This window comes from Muntiacus reevesi, chromosome 2, assembly GCF_963930625.1.
Source record: "Muntiacus reevesi chromosome 2, mMunRee1.1, whole genome shotgun sequence".
Lineage (NCBI taxonomy): Eukaryota > Metazoa > Chordata > Mammalia > Artiodactyla > Cervidae > Muntiacus > Muntiacus reevesi.
This window is the reverse complement of record NC_089250.1, coordinates 55808045-55824296: the sequence shown is the minus strand read 5'-3', so window position 1 is coordinate 55824296 and position 16252 is coordinate 55808045. Positions and strand designations below refer to the sequence as shown.

Below are 16252 nucleotides of genomic sequence, written 5' to 3'. Positions count from 1 at the left end.
CCCACCCAGGAGCCTGCCCTGGAGCCCTTGGAGCATGGCCTGCCTCGTTCACTGGATCCAGTCTTCTGGGACCCAAAAGGGAACTTGGCAAGCATGCTGAGAATCTAGGATGTGCCATGTCGTTGTCCCAGCCCTGGGGACACTGGAGTGTCAGTCCCTGCCTGCCAGGAATGGACATTCTGATAAGGGGCCACATGGAAACAGGAAGAGTGTCCAAGTAGAAAGAGCTGGATCCAGAGACAGGGCCTCTGGGAGTTTGCTCTGGGGTGGTTCTCTTAGCCATCCTGCGAGTTGGGATTGACTGATAGGGACACAGCCATGGAAAGTGCTGGACTTTTCAAACATGTGCAAGGACCTTGAAATGCGGACACTCTGGGTAGGTGTGACCAAGTGGCCTCAGAGATGGCTGGAGAAGAAGGAGGCTGGGCGAGTTCCCTGGGTTGTAAACGCACCTCTCAGCTGCTGCACTCTGGGATCTAAGGCCAACTTCCTGCTTCCCAAAGGCCACTGTCCTCAAACGGAGGGCTCCTCCGCCGCCGCCAGGTCCCAGCCAGCCCTCCCCTGCCCCTCCCTCCCTGGGGCAGGCCTGTGTCTCCGCCTCCTTTGGCTCCCTCCCTGCTCCCCACTCACCCCAGGGGTTTCCCCATCAATCGGAACAATATTTCAGCTGTGGTGAGAGGGGTGGTTTTACCCTGGTGGCCGCTGGTTTCCTGGGGAGCAGTGGTGATGTCTTTATGTTCTATGAGCTCCCTCTGGGAGGAAGGATGGAAGGATGGAAGGCTAGGGGGTGGTGGTCAGTTAGAGGCTATTGCGGTCAAGAGCTGCTGCTGGTGGTGGGTTACTGATTCGGCTGGAGAGATGCTGAGATGGGCGGCAGGGATCGCAGGACCCAGTTATGGACCAGAGGTGAGGAGGAGGCCTGGTTAAAGGCTGTCTGGCCGACCTGCCTCTCCACACCTGGAATCATCGTTTTAGAACCATCTCTGGTTCTGCCGTGTCATCCTGGGACATGCGTCAACCCATCAGGTCCCTCTTTGAGCTTCAGTCTCTTCCACCAAATGAAAGAACCATCCCCTGACTTCTTGTTGTTCAGTTGTTAAATCGTGTCTGACTGTTTGTGACCCCATGCACGCCAGGCTCCTCTGTCCTTCACTATCTCCAGGAGCTTGCTCAGATTCACGTCCACTGAGTCGGTGATGCCTTCTAACCATCTCATCCTCTGTCCCCCCCTTCCCCTCCTGCCCTCAATCTTTTCCAGTATCAGGGGTTTTTCCAATGAGTCGGCCGTTCGCATCAGGTAGCCAAAGTATTGGAGCTTCAGCATCAGTCCTTCCAATGAATATTCAGGGTTGATTTCCTTTAGGGCTGACTGGTTTGATCTCCTTGCTGTCCAAGGGATTCTGAAGGGTCTTCTTCAACACCACAACTCAAAAGCATCAACTCTTTGGCACTCAGCCTCCTTTATGGTCCAACCGTCATGTCCATACATGACTACTGGAAAAACCACAGCTTTGACTCTGCGGACCTTTGGCTGGAGGTGGGTGCAGCCAGAGAGATGGTGGCAGAGCACTTGGTGAAGGACAGAGAAGGGAGGTTTGGCAGGGGAGTCTCTCCCCCCTGGAGGGCAGGAACCACATTTCTGACATTTCTGAGGTCCTTCAAGCTCTTCTGAGTTCCTCAAATAGTACTTAGTCAACATTTGTTGGCTAAACAAATAGAATTCTGAGGCTTGTACAGTGGAGGTTTCTTGGACAAACACTGGGCTTGAGGAAATATATATTTTTGTTTGATTTCATCCATGTTGTGTTATCTCTCTTTCTGCCACTGAACATGGCTTATCAGGAGCTGCACACCTTGGGAGATGGGAGTGATATGAGCGAGAAGGTTAATGTTTCTGTATATCTCAGAGCCACGGCGGCTCACGGGAAGTGTGTGTGTGTTTCCTCCTGCAAATGAGAGGTGCCACATCTCAGGACGCTGATTCTCAATGTATCGAAGAGATGGCATGTCATCCCCATTTTGAACTTGAGGCTGGAGAGGGATGGGGAGCTGTCGGTGTGGGGCACCCAAGGGAGAGAAGGTCTCAAACTCCTCCATGGAGCTGGGCAGCCTGGCTTAAAGAAAAACAGTAACTAGTTTCTTGCTTACTTTTTCTCTTCTTGCAGTTACTTATTCATTTTCCCAGAACTTTCTTTTACATTAGGAGAATGCACGAGGAGGAGAGTACAAGCAAGTGGAACTCAGTTCATCTGATGATCTGCCCACATCCGCTGAGTCACTCCTAATGGCCCCTCAGATGTCATTTTCTTAGTAAGACATTTGGAAAAATTTCTGCCTCTGAATCACAAGCAAACACTGTAATTCACCAGCCTTCTCTTAAGTTATGCAAGGAACTTTGATGCGCTCAGAAGTGGAAGCTTGGGGCGGATGAAATCAATGAATTCTCTGAGAACTTTGTTTTTCTCCTACTTGAAGTTCATTTGCTGAGTGGAGGATGCGGGGAGCTCCATCCGACCACTGGGGTCACCTCCGCAGGAAGTCTGGGAGCAGCTGATGTGGGGTTTCTTGATGACACTGGTTTTCCTTATCGTCTTGGTCCTGTTCCCATAATAGACCCGAGTGTCATCCAGGAAGGGGCTTGCTGCCATAGCGTCTTGTCAAGGGCTGCTCCTCACAACGAAGGGCTGGCCTGAGGGTACTTAACCATCTCCAGGGGGGTGTGTGGGGTCACCTCCAGTGTGCAGGGGTTTCTGCCCACTGTCCCACTGGAGCTCAGTTCAGGCCCTATCACTGTCACCTGCCTTTGTCACAGTCCTTCTCAGGGGAGAAGATGGCTTTGTCGCTCATCACGGATGGCGGCTTTGAATCCCTTGCTTTGCTTCAGGGCAAGGGGTCACCTTCTGCCTGGCGGGAGCGCAGACCTTGGGTCCCCCAGGGGGGCCTGTTCACCTGAGCGTTAGGAAGGGGGCACTCCTAGGGGCCTGAGAGAGACATTGTGTCTTCACCACCTCACTGGCTCTCGCTAACCTAGCAGCCAGAGGGGCGCGTGTTCCCCAGGGGAGCAGGTACCTTCATAAATAAGGACAGAGGGGCAGAGACAGGCTGGCGTCAGCCCCGCCATGTGTCCTGCCTCCTGGTGCTACCCGACATGTTAACTCCTGCACCCACAGCAGCTCAGGCCGGACACCCAGTAGGCTCTCAGGACCCAGGCCCAGGAGACAGCGGCGTCTACACAGTCAGTTGCATGGCTGCCTTCCATCACGTGAAGCTGACTCGAAAAACTGTCGGTGCAATGGTTGAGGGCTGCTCAGTCCTTACTGCAGACTTGGGCCTCGGGACCTCTACTGGGCTTTCCAGGTTAGAGGGAGGTGGGCCCCCAATCCCAGCCGCCCTGCCTGGCATCCGCACCACCCCCATCAGCCCCCACCCCTGACAGCGCAGGCCACCCGGGCTGAGTAAACACCACCGGCCCCACCGGAATCAGAGCAAACAGGGTTCCTCTTCTTCCCCCTTTTTGCCACCATTAACAGAAAAACCTTTTAAGTGCTCATCTGGAATTCTGGCAAACTCAGGTGACCCAAGGAGGGTGCTCCAAGGAGGGTGGAGGCTGGGGGCGCCCAGCTTGCTGAACTGCATTCCTCCGGAATGGAGTGAAAACACAGGTGGAGGGCACCCCCAGACCCTCCCAGCAGCTCTGCCCCCCACTGCCTCCCGCAACTTCCCAAAGTGGGTCTGTGCTGACTCCACGGACCATCCCTGTTCAGCCTGGACCATCTCCTAGGAAAGGAGGAGAGAGTTCCCCCCCCCCCCCCCCACCCGTTAGGACACACTCCTGAATAAACACATTATTGGCTGTGGGTAAGCTTGCCCTTCTGAGTGGGGCTCCTCACCCTCGCCCAGCTGTTGGTCTGCACTCAGCAAACATTGACTGAGGTACTTTGGGGACTCGAAGGTGAAGCGATGCAGCAACTCCCAGGCTGTTGGGGAGATAAGGCAGGAATATAAGTGATGTGCAAACAAGGCTGAGTGTTGGAAACTGCCATCAAAGCTCTAGGGCCACCGGAGTAGGGGGGGTGTCCCTGACCCCCAAGGGTCTGTCTCCTGCTCAAGCCTCAGAGACGCAGGGGCCTGCTGGGCCGGGGGAGGGCGGGCAGGGCAGGTGGGGGCACAAAGGGAAGAGGAAGGAGTAAAGGCAAGTGGGGTGACATCCATGGGAGCTGAAAGGCTCATTCTGTGTGTATACATATTTCTTAATATATATTTAACTATATTGTGTTAGTTTCAGGTGTTTAACACAGTGATTCTTTTCTTTTAAATAAATATGTTTTTTTTCATATGATTTTCCCTTAAAGTTTATTACAAAATATTGAGTAGAGTTCCCTGTGCTGTACGGTAGGTCCTTGGTTATTTATTTTATATATAGTAGGGTTTATCTGTTAATATCAACCCCCTGGGACTTCCCTGGTGGTCCAGTGGCTAAGACTCCACTCCCCCAATGCAGGGGACCTGGGTTCGCTCTCTGGTTATGGGGACCTGGTTATGCTCAGGGAAATAGATCTCATATGCTGCAACTAAGACACAGCACAGCCAAAAAAAAAAAAGAAAAGGAAAACTCAACTTCTGAATTTATCCCTCCCCACTGTGTATTTTTTAATTCGTGAAAAATACTGCTAAGCACATGCATATTTCTTCTCTTGTATTTACACTGTCTCCTCTTTACCTTGGGGGCAGCCGAGTGTGGAGCAGACGCAGGTGTGAATGATGTGGTCATTCAACTTGGAGTAGAAAGAACTTTCCAAACTAAGAGACATGTCGCAAGAGTCCTCATCTCATTTCCAAGTTTGGAAAGATTCGCCAACTCTTAACACGTCCCAGTTTGCTTAACCTCTCTCTCCATGCGTCACTCAGTCATCGTTGCCCTGCTGTTTCAGAGAAAGTTGCGTGGTGACCTTGAATACCTCAAAGTGTCTCCTGAAAACTAGGGCTTGCTTGCACGTGTTCCCCAGGCCAGGATCAAGTTCAGGAAATAGAACGTGACTGCAATGTTATTATCCTATCTACACAGTCTGTGCTCAAATGTCTACAATTGTCCCTTTCGTGTCCCTTACAGCAACTCTTCCCTGGTCCAGGACCTGTCCACGGGTCATGGAGCTCTTGGTCTGCACGTGACGGGTGAGATCACTGGACAACAGACAGGAGTGGGCCTGAGGCCGGCACCACGGGACAAAGTCTTTCTTCCCCACCTGTGGTTTCCCTCCCAGCGTTCACCTCAGCTCTTGGCTCTGTGGTTGAACTCCTGGGAGGACTGGAGACTACATTCCCCAGAAAGTCCACTGGGGATAACTTCCCTGCTCATGTCACTGACCTCACATCGAGGTTTCCCCAGGCCTGTAGGAAAGCATGCGGTTTAGGAGCTGATGGTCAGGCTGGGGCTTGCAGGGTGAGAGGTGATGGGCAGGGGCTGGTGGTGAGTCTGGTTTGCCGGGAGTGCGGGGCTGAGCATCTCCTGTGTGGCCCTCACTGGGTGTCAGGGACACCCTCACTGGGTCTGAGGGACTTCATCGTTTGGTAAAGGAACCAAAGTCAGTGAGACTCCAGTGATGAGAGCAAAGGGGCAACAGAGGAGAGATGGGGTGGTGGTGTAAAGGGGCAGCCAGGCTGTGTCCTGGGCAGAGAGGTGGGCGGGGCTGTCACAGGCTTTTACGTTAAAGGGGGCCTTGTCATGTCAGGGAGGGGCGAGTGACTGCCAGTATGAACAATGTGCTGGGAGAGAGCTGAAAACCCCACGGCCCAGTGTGGAGGAGGGAATATTCCAGAACCCTGACCACGCAGGACCAAAGTCTGGAGGGGGTGCTGGGATGGAAGCCTGGAGCCAGGTTAACAAAGGCCTTGATGGCAAGCTGGAGAGTTTAGATCTTACGTCTCCATTCTGATTTTCCAAACTCCCAAGAATCACATGTCACCCATACAAATTTGGCCAAGTTGAAAAAGCAAACTTTCTCTTATCTTTTTACTATTGGGCTTCCCAGGTGGTGCTAGTGGTAAAGAACCTCAGGAGACATAAGAGACGAGGTTCGATCCCTGGGTCGGGAAGATCCCCTGGAGAAGGGCATGGCAACCCACTCCAGTACTCTTGCCTGGAGAATCCTCATGGACAGAGGAGCCTGGTGGGCTACAGTCCATAGGGTTGCAAAGAATTGGACATGACTAAAGAGACTTAGTAAGTTTTTTTTTTTTCTATTAACATTAAAATATACAACATAAAAATCAGAACTGTCCATCCATGTTCCACCTTAGCGCCACCAGTGGCTTTTAGACAAAGCACAGCTGAAGACAAGGGAGCCATGGCAGGTTCTTGAGGGAGGGTGGGGCGATGTCTAACTGGTTGTATGTGTGGCTGTGGTGAAGCCACTTCATGCTCTGGAATTTGTGGACTCATCTGTCATGCCATGCATTTAGACTAAAGGATTTCTGATAATACAACTGGCTTGGGTGGGAAAGGTCTCTGGAAGTGGTCCTGGTCACCCCGGTGAGCTAGGAGTCTGACCAACTGGGGGCCTGGAACTGGTGCCCAGACTCCACCATGCAAGGCTGAGGCCTGCTGCCAGTCCTGTAGACACCGCACACAACAGCAGCCTTTGGTCTTGAACTCTAGGAAATGATCGGGCAATATTCTGTGTTGGGAGAGGAAGAACTCCCCCTCTACAAGGATGACAGAGCAGAGAGGGGCAGGGACTGGGCCTCCAGGCTGGACACACCCTTGGGTCACAGCAGGAGGCAGCCTGGTCAGTGGGTCCTGTCACTGCGATGACCAGAGTTGTGTAAGGCTTGCAGTGGTGACCAGCAGCTCTCCCAGACTGGGGACTCGCTCCAGGCAGGTCTGATCCTCGGGCACAGAGCAAGGATGCGTGAGATCGTACACATCCAGATTGGCCAGTGTGGCAACCAGATTGGAGCCAAGGTAAGGAACGTCCAACTATTACTGTCCATAACCCACAGCATAGAAAAAGCCCCTAAGGTTGCAGGGAGGATCCGAGCCCAACAGATCTATGCGCTTGCCCAGTGTCTGACTTACTGACGTCAAAGGATGCCTGTAGTAGTTAAAGAGACTGAGGGCATAGGAAAAGGCTTAAAGGGTAAATCTAACTCCTGTTAATTTTGTGGACAGCTACATGTGTATAAAACACCTGTCAATTGTTTTAACTTTGATCACTTCTGCATTCGTATCTAAAACCAGTAATTTTGTCTCAAAATAGTTTTCCGAAATTTCTTGGGAAAATTTTTTTCACTGTATCACTAAGATATCTTTCCCTCCCCTCCTGTATTTATGTTCCAGTTAAAAAAGATCAACTACTAATTTATTTCGAATGCAACAGAAAATCAAAGTGGTAAACCTAAAATTTTTGGGGTTCAGCAACAGAAATAATTAAAATATATCCTTTGCAATATAAATAAGTTTTTCTCCTCCTCCATCGCATTTTTCTAAAAAGTACTTGGTTCTATTGACCAATGCTAAGAAACAGATACCAGAGCCCAATACCTCCAAGTCTAAGTTTTTTTAAACTTACTTTTAAAAAGATTTATTTATTTATTTTTGGCCATGGTGGGTCTTCGCTGCTGCATGTGGGTTTTCTCTAGTTGTGTCCAGCGGCAGCTACTCTTCATTGCAGTAGAGGCAGGTGGGGGGAGCTTCTCATTGCAGTGGCTTCTCTTGCTTCAGAGGACGGGTTCTTGGGAGCCTGGGCTTCAGTAGTTGCGGCTCATGGGCTTCGTTGCTCCATGGGATGTGGGATCCTCTCAGACTAGGGATTGAGTCAGTGTTCCATGCATTGCAAGGTGGATTCTTAACCAATGGACTGCCAGGGCAGCCCTCTTCAACTCTAATTTTAGAGTGATCAGTTCTATTATGAAACAGCTGTCTGATTATTTTCTTTACTATTTTGAAATTACTTCTACTAGCATGAATTGCATTAAAAAACTTTATTGCATTACAACTTAAAAGTTTATATGTGATGAGATGATGTAAAATTTACCATCTGTAACCATGTTTAAGTATCTACTTCAGTAGTGTTAAGCATAGTTATACTGTCATGCCTCCAATCTTCAAAATGCTTTTCTTGAAAAACTAAACTTAAATTGCTTTTTTCCTGTAAGACTAAAACTTCATACATACCATTAAACACTACCTCCCCATCTCCTCTCCCCTACTCCTGGCACCTGCAATTCTACTCTCTGTCTCTATGGATTTCATTATCATGTAACAGTATTTGTCCTTTTGTGAGTGGCCTGTTTCACTTAGCATAGTGTCCTCAGGGTCCATCCCTGTTGTGGCAGGTGTCAGAACTTCCTTCCTTTTTAAGGCTGAATAACAATCCATCTGTACAGATGGATCAAGTTTGTTTATTCAGTCATCTGCAAGGGCATCTGTATTGTTTCCAAATTTTGGCTACTGTAACTGACACAGCTATGGAAAAAATGAAAGTCTTTTAAAACAGGTGTTTAAAACCTGGGGCAAAGAAAATGACCGCTTAACAAAGAAGATGTCATCCTCCCTTGCTGAAGTGATAAGACATTCGAAACTCAAACACACAGACAAGGGAGGCATGGGCCCCCACTGCTCTGAAGTTTGAAGATAAGATGAAGATAGGACCCAGGCAGGGAGTGCAGGGTCTAGGCAGGGTCTCAGCTCTGGGTCCAGAACTGTGCTGCCTAATGGTTAAAGACCCAGCAAAAACTTATTACTTGGGCCCATAAGAACTTTTAGGACGCTTTTTTTTTTTTTTTTGGTTAGTCTCACTCCTGATTTTATTTTTTGGTATTTAAAAAAATTTTTAATTGGAGGATAATTGCTTTACAATGTTGTGTTGGTTTCTGCCATACAGCAAGGAGAATCATCCCTAAGTATATACAAGACATCTAATTTGTGGTTTCAGAGAACCTTCTTTTTTCTCTGCTGATAATTTACTATAAAATAGAGTCTTATATTAATAAGATCAAGGCCGAAGCAGAGCTATCATTTAAAAATGTGGTTGGAAAAACAGCCTTGGGGATTGAACATAAACGAATACATTTTCAAGTATATTTGTGCTTCTCTGGGGTAATGAAAAGGGGCCATTTCAGTAACTGTATCCATAAAAGCCTGGCACATATCTATATGAATAATATGTGTATGTGACTGAAAGTATAATATGTTTCAAATAGTTACCAGAAAATCGCTATGCATAATTTTGAATTGAGCGCATATCTGATCATCCAAAATGCACACTGTTTAAAAGCATGCATAGGTGTCCTCGTGATGGGCTTTTGGGAAGAACTGCATGAAAATAAATCAGCAAAGTGGAATGAGATGTTATCATGCAGTCAGATAAGAATTCAGTTTATTTTCACTTAATGGGATCTATACTCTGCTAGCTGGATGCACTGTAAGGCCTAACTAGAGATACACTGATGTGAAATTCTAAAAGAAGAGCATTAATGTACATGGGGGCCTGAATTTCACAGGAACAAAATCCAATTTGACATTTTATGTGTTACATTGTATTGAAGCAGTTCAGGTGGATATAAAACACTGTTTTCATCTTCATGGCTAGGAACAGGGACAAAGCATAAATTTAGGAAGGGGCGGGCAGGTAGGAAAAGGGCCCCAAAGGTAAGTCTCAGGGAGGAAAGCAGACCCAGAGCTCTCGCTTCCTGTCTTTCTGCTCAATCTGCCGGCTCCAACCTGGCCTTCAGCGGCATCCCTCTGGACACTGACCTTCTCTCCTTCTGCTTTCAGTTCTGGGAGGTGATTGGAGAGGAGCATGGGATAGACTGGGCCGGGAGCTACTGCGGAGACAGCGCTCTGCAGCTGGAGAGGATCAGCGTGTACTACAATGAGGCTCACGGTAGGACGTTGCGCTCTCGGCCATGGTCACCGGCCCTGGCGACGCAGCAGAGAGAGGAGGGCCTGCCAGACCAGAGGGACAGGCGGCTAATGTTCTGAGAGCTACCGAGGGTAGCCCTGGAAAGGCTGTCTCTGGTCACTGGAGGGCCACGCTGCCAACACAGACTGTTTAGGCCCTGACCTTCCTTTCTGGTTTTTATTATTTTATTTTTCCCCTTATCTTCCTTTTCTGCTTTTATTTTTAAATTAATTAATTATTTTATTACATTTTTTGGGTTTTTTTGGCCATGCATTGTGGCTTGTGGGATCTCAGCTCCTGGTCCAGGGATTGAACCTGGGACTAGGGCAGTGAGATTGCAGAGTCCTAACCACTGCACAGTCAGGGAACTTTCCCTTTCCGGTTTTTAAATAAAAAGTAGAGTCAGTTCCAATAGGAACAAAATCCTCATCACTCGCAAGAGAACAAACAAAATGGACAATGGTGGAAGAAGTGATTTCTTTTTACAGATTTCTGTGATTGTTGTCGGGGTCCAAGCTATCACTGCCAGTCTTTCTACCCAAGACACTTTCTAGAAGGACTCTTTCCCCCTACCTAGGTTCTACTTTGATGAAACATGAACCTTCAGAAAAACAAGTTAGAACTTTGCTAACTTCGTATCTTTCTAAGCAGGTAAGAAATACGTGCCCCGAGCAGTCTTGGTGGATCTGGAACCCGGGACCATGGACAGCATCCGGTCTAGCCGAGTGGGGACCCTCTTCCAACCGGACAGCTTTGTTCACGGTAGGTTTTTCTGGAAGGTTCCACCGGGGAGAGAGCAAGAGCGCCTCCTGGAGGTGTCCAGCCTCCCCAGCCCCCACGCCCGTTCCTGGGGTGGGGAAGAGGGGTGACCAAGTCCCCTGTGCCTGCAGGTAACTCCGGGGCCGGTAACAACTGGGCGAAGGGCTACTACACGGAGGGCGCCGAGCTGGTGGACAGCGTGCTGGACGTGGTGCGCACCGAGGCCGAGGGCTGCGACTGCCTGCAGGGCTTCCAGCTAGTGCATTCACTGGGCGGGGGCACGGGGTCGGGGATGGGCACGCTGCTGCTGGGCAAGATCCGCGAGGAGTACCCCGACCGCATCGTCAACTCGTTCAGCGTGATGCCCTCACCCAAGGTGTCGGACACGGTGGTGGAGCCCTACAATGCCGTGCTGGCGCTGCACCAGCTCGTGCTCAACTCCGACGCCTGCTTCTGCATCGACAACGAGGCGCTCTACGACATCTGCTTCCGCACGCTGCGGCTCAGCACGCCCACCTACGGGGACCTCAACCACCTGGTGTCCCTCACCATGAGCGGCATCACTACCTCTCTGCGCTTCCCGGGCCAGCTCAACGCTGACCTGCGCAAGCTGGCCGTGAACATGGTGCCCTTCCCACGCCTGCACTTCTTCATGCCCGGCTTCGCGCCGCTCACGGCCCAGGGCAGCCAGCAGTACCGCGCGCTGACCGTGGCCGAGCTCACCCAGCAGATGTTTGACGCCCGCAACACCATGGCCGCCTGCGACCCCCGCCGCGGCCGCTACCTCACCGTGGCCTGCATCTTCCGGGGCCGGATGTCCACGAAGGAGGTGGACGAGCAGCTGCTCAACGTGCAGACCAGGAACAGCGGCTGCTTCGTGGAGTGGATCCCCAACAACGTCAAGGTGGCCGTGTGCGACATCCCGCCCCGGGGGCTGAGCATGGCGGCCACCTTCATCGGCAACAACACAGCCATCCAGGAGCTGTTCGGCAGGATTTCCGAGCATTTCTCGGCCATGTTCAAGAGGAAGGCCTTCGTGCACTGGTACACCGGCGAGGGGATGGACATCAACGAGTTCGCTGAAGCTGAGAGTAACATCCAGGATTTGGTGTCCGAGTACCAACAGTTTCAAGACGCCAGAGCGGATGTGGAAGAGAAGGAGGAGGTAGAGGGGGAAGCAGAAGTGGAACCGGCAGACAAGGAACAGTAACGGCGAGAGGCCCTGCCTGAGGCTGGCTCTTCCGGAGCGCTATTAGGATGAGCAAGTTACCCCCGTGATCGCAGGCCGGTTCTGTGCTGCAACACAGCGACCCACCCGCAGCCACTCAGCGTTAGCTTTGATGGGGGACTTTGGGGAGTGGGGTGGGGGGCGGGGAAGTACTGACGGGCACTAGGGTCTGGAAGAGTGTGGTATTCTGTGCACAAGCTTGGTTTTATTCTTTTTAATAGGCAGGTGAATTAACTGTAAAGTGCTCCCTTTGTTTAAAGATCTGATTTGGCTATTTGCTGTGTGTGGAGATGGACTGGGTGGGGGATGTGGGGGAGCCCCTGCAGGTGAGGTTAAGTTGTATAGGATATAGGCATTAGCTACCCTGGTAAGCACATGGGGATCTGTACTGGTTGGCATCTCGGGACTGTTACAGCTCTCACTGTAGGTTCTCTCTTAATGCATGGCCCGCTGCCCACTTGTTCACACCTGCTGACCTCCAGGAGTCAAGTCAGGTGACTGCTTGGTGTTTGGGAGCCACACAGAGGAACACGGGAGTCAGTGACCACTAGTAAATTGTGGAGATTGTGTATACACTTCAGCATACCGATTGCAAAAGGGACAAGGGAGGAAAGGAAAGTGGCAGTCCTTCCCCAAAAAAATACCCAGGCAAAAAACCCCACAAAATAACAACTCCAGTCTTCTGATCTTTATGTCTGAATCAGTTCAGTTCAGTCCAGTCGCTCAGTCGTGTCCGACTCTGCGACCCCATGAATCGCAGTACACCAGGTCTCCCTGTCCATCACCAACTCCCGGAGTTTACTCAAACCCATGTCCATCGAGTCGCTGATGCCATCCAGCCATCTCATCCTCTAGCTACCTTTTAAAAATGTTTTTAAATTGGCTGTACTGTGCAGTGTGTGGGCTCTTCAGTTTCCAGTCCAGGAACTGAACCTGCATGTCTTGGCCTGAGAGCTAAGTCTTAACCACCAGTCCACCAGGGAAGCGCCCTGTATAACTAGCTCTTACCATATATGTAGATACTTTAAAGTTTCTTATTAATGTTTGATTCTGGGAGTTCATTCATCATCTTTGGTTCTTGTAAAGGCTATTTCAAAATGCCCTTTTCACTTTAATGCAGAAACCCTCCTCAAAGGGCTCTGCAGCTGCCCTGCTCTTTAGAAAGGGCACATGCACGCCCAGTGACCACTGAAACGGAGGAATTAAGCAGCGGTGGCTGTAGTGTCCTTCGAGGTTGTGGAGGACACTGTCTCATTATGGAACTTTTACAGTTGATATTAATTTGCAGAAGTTGCCATAAATGTTTGCATGATGACACAGCTTTAGCCATTACACAATTTTAATCTGTTCACATTACAACAGGACCAAATACACAAGAGCGTAATCAAATCATCCATAACTTCTTAATTACAGTTTACCTATTTCTGACATATAGCACTGCCATCCCATCCAGCGCCTGAAGGGTTTTAATGGCTTTCTAGAATTACCACGGAGTTATCCAATTGGATCCATGGGCAGTCGGTGATGGGAGGAACTATTTACTTGCAGGCAACTGGGTTTTCATCTATTTGCCTTGTAACCTGCAGTAATAAGGCAGCCAGTGGATGGGTGATAGTAGCTCATTTTGAGAAACTTCACTCTTTTCACGTGCATATCACGAGAAAATAACTAAAATATGCACCAAGAGAAAAATTCTCTCGATGTTTGTATTGTGACATGCCTTTTATTTACAGAATTTTAAAAAATAAAAGTTTAAAACACCTTCTACCTGTGGTTCAAAAAGCACTAAAACCGAAAGCAGATTTAATAAGAAACTGCATCTGAATTACTCTTAGTTTGAGTTCATAACTTCTTTAGATGCTAAAAAGACTTATAACCTGTGATTACATAAGAGTTTATACACATGCTTCCTCTGGCACTTTTTTCACTTTCTCAAATCTAAAAAGGCAATTAAATAGATGCAGGAAAGGATACAGATCTAAAGTAAAAAAACAAAACCCTGCTGATTTATATTACTGTAAAGATTTTTGCTTGCTCAATAGTAATCATTAAAATACATTCAATTTTAAATGGCTAAATTACTTTATTTCAGACTAAATAAATTCCTTTTCTTGGAGTCTAACTGCCCAGACTTATTAATGTTGAGTAGTTAAAAATATTTCAAAATGCATCCCACTATCCTACTCTTTTGTATGGTGAAGTGAAAGTTGCTCACTTTCACTTCTGACTCTTTGTGACCCCATGTTCACGGAATTCTCCAGGCCAGCATACTGGAGTGGGTAGCTGCTCCCTTCTCCAGGGGATCTTCCCAACTCGGGGGTCAAGTCCAGGTCTCCCATGTTGCAGGCGGACTCTACCAGCTGAGCCACCAAGGAAGTCCGAGAATATTGCAGTGCGCAGCCTATCTACTCTCCAGGGGATCTTCCTGACCCAGGAATTGAACCGGGGTCTCCTGCATTGCAGGCAGATTCTTTATCAGCTGAGCTAGGTAGATATAGATTAAAAAAAAAAAAAAAAAGCAAACACACTAAAACCAAAAGAAATGTGTCCCAATTTTGAAGGGCCTTCTTCCTTTAGCTGTACAGTGGCTACAGCAACATTGGTCTCTGCGAGACTGAGATGGTAGACTCAGGATTTTAGAGCGTTTGATTTCTTCACTTCACACACAAGAACCTTGTGTGAATGAAGAGACTGAATCCCTCACAAGTCACGCAGGGGCTTAGTGAAATACCCACAACTCCATCTGACCAGGCCCCCTGGTATCCTGGACACAGTGGTCCTGCCAGCCACCCAGTGGGGCGTGACGCAGGGCCTCATGGTAATAGTTCAGGACTGTTTTTAATCATGAAGAACCACACAGAATCTCTACTGAGCAGTGAATCTGTCCTTTACTCAGTTAACTTTAATCCTTTCCTTATCACAAGGCCTGTCCCTAAGTCTCGACTCTAATTATTCCATCTGCCTCCTGAATAAAATGACTTATCTCTAATTAACTTGGCTGGAAATGATTCAGCCCTTTGCCTATCAGTTACTTTATTCGTCTGGTATCAGAGGCCCCATGGCCTTGTGAGTCATTTGTTTCTGTCCTGGTAATGAAAGATGCCTCCTGGTAACTTAATTGTGGGGAATGAAGCATGACAACTGAGGGGCCCTGACTTCAAAAGCTCAGGACAAAAGCCTCAGGCACAGGACTCAAGGGGCTCGTAAGCGGCATCTGTTCAGCACCCCCGCTCCTCTTCGTGTGCCCTGTGCGGAGAACGAGATAAAACTTACACACAGGTCAAGAGTCTGGGGCAGGAAGTCCTCTCCAGGAGCCAAGAACAAAAGCGTTCTCCTGGGCTCGTCCTCAGCGTGGCTGAGTGGCCCTGATAAATTATATAGTGAGCTTAAGTACCAAGGTGAGAGCCATTCCTGGGGCAGAAGCTGAAGTGTTTCAAAATTTCCTGTCCAGCTGTATTTCTCCATCCTCCAGAAGTGGTTAACAGTCAAGCAGTTTCTAGCTTTGCAGTGGGATTTTACTTAGCCAAGTGCTTTCAAGTTTCAAAGAAACACTACACTTTCAATAATTCTTTATCTCTAAGTATTTAAAGAGTAAATGAATTACCCCAAAAAGTACAGTGGATGGCTGTCATGATCACGCCTGAGACTTGCAGTCCAGAGCCTTGTATTTTCATGTCAGCTCAGCCATCAACTCCATAAGCAAGTTACTGAGAGGTTTTATCTAATTTCCTATGAGAAACACTCCCAGGATATAAAAGTTCATTTATAAACAAAGTGAAAGGTATTTTGTGCTTGATAATTTCAACATTAAAAGTACTCCTCTATAGATTTGAAGTGCATGATAAGAAATGAATACTACAATTTAGTATTTTGTTTTCTAATCTATGCTTTTAATAATCATTTTCACTTAGCCTGCTGGCTAAGTGGCACCACTTGGATGTGACGGGTGCCTGCAAAGGAGGATGAGGCCAGCAGACAACCCACCTCCCCTCCCCCACCCCTGGCCACTACCTCTGACATGTCTGCAATTAGAAGATAAGGAGTAAGACAGCTTTGATGACAGAGCCCAATTCTGTCAATTAATGTCATGAAAAAGAGCACTATTTTGAGACATTTTCAAAATGTCTCCTGGATCCCTTTGGTCACTAGATATGACATCTCTTCTTCAACTTTTTGGGTTTTTTTTTGGGGGCGGCTGTGGGATCTTGGGTCCCCAACCAGGGATCGAACCCATGCCCCCTGCAGCTCGGAGTGCTAACCACTGGATGGACAGGAAGTCTCTGTTCTCCCTTTATCATACTCCTGCAGCCGTGAAGATGGCTCCCATAAAGAAGAAGTCTGACAGAAACCAAAAACCAACAAC

At 48.7% G+C, this 16252-nt stretch overlaps 1 protein-coding gene across 1 annotated transcript; it reads left to right on the top strand.

The window, feature by feature from the left end:
• Nucleotides 1-6833: 6833 nt before the first annotated feature.
• TUBB1 (tubulin beta 1 class VI) lies at nucleotides 6834-11871 on the top strand. Its single transcript, XM_065919167.1, has 4 exons — nucleotides 6834-6961; nucleotides 9776-9884; nucleotides 10554-10664; nucleotides 10793-11871. Exons 1-4 carry the CDS (start codon nucleotides 6905-6907, stop codon nucleotides 11869-11871), a joined length of 1356 nt encoding a protein of 451 aa, XP_065775239.1. The 5' UTR covers nucleotides 6834-6904.
• Nucleotides 11872-16252: the final 4381 nt, after the last annotated feature.

Bases quoted from the DNA above. Each gene is read 5' to 3' on its own strand.
- TUBB1 (XM_065919167.1), top strand. From the start codon at position 6,905: ATGCGTGAGATCGTACACATCCAGATTGGCCAGTGTGGCAACCAGATT. The intron at 6,962-9,775 runs GTAAGGAACGTC...TTCTGCTTTCAG, and splicing joins GCAACCAGATTGGAGCCAAG to TTCTGGGAGGTGATTGGAGA. The intron at 9,885-10,553 runs GTAGGACGTTGC...CTTTCTAAGCAG, and splicing joins GTACTACAATGAGGCTCACG to GTAAGAAATACGTGCCCCGA.